The sequence below is a fragment of the Telopea speciosissima genome, chromosome 2 (genome assembly GCF_018873765.1).
Source record: "Telopea speciosissima isolate NSW1024214 ecotype Mountain lineage chromosome 2, Tspe_v1, whole genome shotgun sequence".
Taxonomy (NCBI): Eukaryota; Viridiplantae; Streptophyta; class Magnoliopsida; order Proteales; family Proteaceae; genus Telopea; species Telopea speciosissima.
Window position 1 is genome coordinate 22947926 of NC_057917.1, and position 2676 is coordinate 22950601.

The following is a 2676-nucleotide window of genomic DNA, read 5'->3' on the forward strand; positions in this document are numbered from 1 at the left end:
AAGATAACTGATGATATTAATGGTAGTCTTTTGTTGAAGATAGAAGAATGCAACAAATTGGAGGAACAAATTGTTATGTTGAGGACAGAGATTGAGAAGCTAAAGAAGAATGATGATCCAACTCCTACAACTCCATCAGTTACTATATTGAAGAGAAAAGACAAGGAAGTGAGCACACAGGTGATTGAGACAGACCATCCACCATCTAACAAAGGACATGATAGTATACTTGATGAGATCCTTAGCTTTCAGAGGTCACCACAACTAAAGTTTGGTCTTGATTTTGAAGGAAGTTCATCTGGAAGTGAGAAGACTAAAGGTAAGGGCACTACTGGGATTCCGGCGAGATTCGTTAGTGATAAACCAACGAACTCTAATGTTGAAAAGTTTACTAAGAAGAAAGTTGACAGAGATGGATTCACCACAGTTAGTCATCAGAAGCCCAAGAACTTTGGGAGATATTCAAGATAGGGACAGAGCTACTTTAATGGTTATTGCTATGGGTGTAATGTTTATGGGCATAGGTTGGCAGAATGCAAAAGATAGGTCAAGCCTACAAATTTCATAAGCAGGAACAAGTATGCTCCGCTTAGAGAGGAGAGTGTGGAATGCTACAGGTGTTACAGGTTAGGACACATGGCAAGGAACTGCAAAACCATACTTCCCTCACAGAGGCAGTCTAGAAGAAACCTGAAGAAGAATCCTCCAAAGAAGGAAGGTCAAAAACAGAAAGTAGATGTTGAAGAGAAAAGAAGGAAACACATCACAGTGGCAGAGAAGGCAGTTTGGGTTGAGAAAAAGAAGAAAGGGGACAGTGACAGTTCACTTATTGTTCAAACTGCTTTCCAGGCACACAGTAAACCATCACCATGGATTCTTGACAGCGGATGCTCTACTCATATGACAGGTGATAAAGATAAATTTCTGAATCTAGAACATGTTGGAAAAAGCTCGATTAGATTTGGAAATAATGATGGCGCTAGAGTTGAAGGGAAAGGAAAAATCAGATTATACAATGGACATATTTCTTCTAATAATGCTTTATATGTTAGTGAACTGAAACACAACATCTTGAGTGTCAGTCAAATATGTGATAGTGGCAATGAAGTTCTATTCACCAAAGATGGGTGTGTGATCAAGAAGACAAAGAATGGGAAGATTGTGGCACAAGGATCAAGGGCAGCTCGTAATCCCTATGCACTTTCTGAAGGTCTTGAAGAAATGTGCATGATAAGCAAGAAAGGGGTACTTTTCGATGACAACCTTGAAGCACTCAAAGACAAACCTGAAGTTATTAATCCACGAGCACAATAGATGATGATACATGTGCAGGGAGAGTAGAGGGAGCTTCCGTGCAGGGGGAGCGTCGGTACCCTTTGTACTTGTTGTCAAAGGGGGAGAAAGTGCATCACATAGTCAGGATGACTTTATGCAATGAGTTGCCAACAATTCCAAAGGGGGAGATTGTTAGTCCATTAGAGTGTGTGGAATATTGTTGTCATTGTTAGCAACGTATTTGGTCATAGTGGTATTGTGGCAGTAGCTATTGGTGGTTTGGAAGAGCTGAAATGGTCAAACAGTCACCTACACAGTTACAAGAGTGTTTTGGTCATTTGGTAGGGTTGCAAGGGTACCCGCACTTGAAAAACACCATTTAACAGTATATTAAGTCCCTATATAGTGTTTAACAAAGGAGCGAAGTAGCAGGTGAAGGTTTCATACTGTTAAAGTTGTGATTTCACAGGTTCATACAATAGCAGTGACTTTAAGGTCATTTTTGGAAGGTTTAATGGAATTTTTGGGTGAAGTGTCTTTATGAGAAATGAAGTTCGTCGAGTTATGGTTTCAACGCAATTGGTTTTGCATCATTTCAGGGTCGGATGAGAAAGTTACAGTTGTTTCCGTGTTGATGCACAAAAACGGAGCAAATCTGGAATAGGCAAAAGTTTATATACTTAGCCAAAAATTTTGGCTTATGTTTAAGTGCTATACTGTAGACAGACATTCTCCATTTTTTTGTTAAAACTCCAGAATCTCCTTGAGCATCGGATCGGTATCTTGCATCAGATTTGGTTTATTAAAAGAAAAAAAAAGAAAAAGAAAAAAAGGAGAAAATAAAAGAAATAACTAAGGTGTAGTGAAGTGTGGTGTTGGCATGACATCACCCCCATTTCTTATGAAGGAAGAGAGTGTGAAAATCTCTGACGTGTTTTTCCTTTTGTGCACGGTTTGACACGAAGAATTTCTTTATTTACGGATTTGCCACTTGTTACCAATTTTTTGAGCATTCAACTTTGGAAGGCCGTATCTTGGCCATCCGATGTCCAAATGGGATGAAATTTTTTTTGAAATTGGATAATTTTTTGAGAGGAAGCTATTGGAAGGAGTTTCAGCATCGTTTGAGCATATAAAGTCTACGATATTACTATTTTATGCTCGATGACTTCGTATTAAAGATGATTTAAGCAGTGGAGCGTATATAGACACGATTTCTATGCGTCAGAGGCTTCATGATTGTTGGATTACTCTACAAGAGGTAATCCCCAATTGTAAATCCCCATTTTGAGCTTCTAGGTTGCATGTTTAGTTAAAAAAAACCTAGTTTGATTGTAAGCCAATATTGGCCATTGTATTGGGGGATTTGGTTATATTATTTGCAATTAATTATTGTAACTC

At 38.6% G+C, this 2676-nt stretch overlaps 1 protein-coding gene across 1 annotated transcript; it reads left to right on the top strand.

Annotated features, from left to right (window-relative positions):
* Positions 1-636: 636 nt before the first annotated feature.
* Positions 637-1314, top strand: LOC122650565. Its single transcript, XM_043843969.1, has one exon. It carries the CDS (start codon positions 637-639, stop codon positions 1312-1314), a length of 678 nt encoding a protein of 225 aa, XP_043699904.1.
* Positions 1315-2676: the final 1362 nt, after the last annotated feature.

Excerpts from the sequence above, each read along its gene's own strand:
- LOC122650565 (XM_043843969.1), top strand. The coding sequence starts at position 637 with ATGGCAAGGAACTGCAAAACCATACTTCCCTCACAGAGGCAGTCTAGA.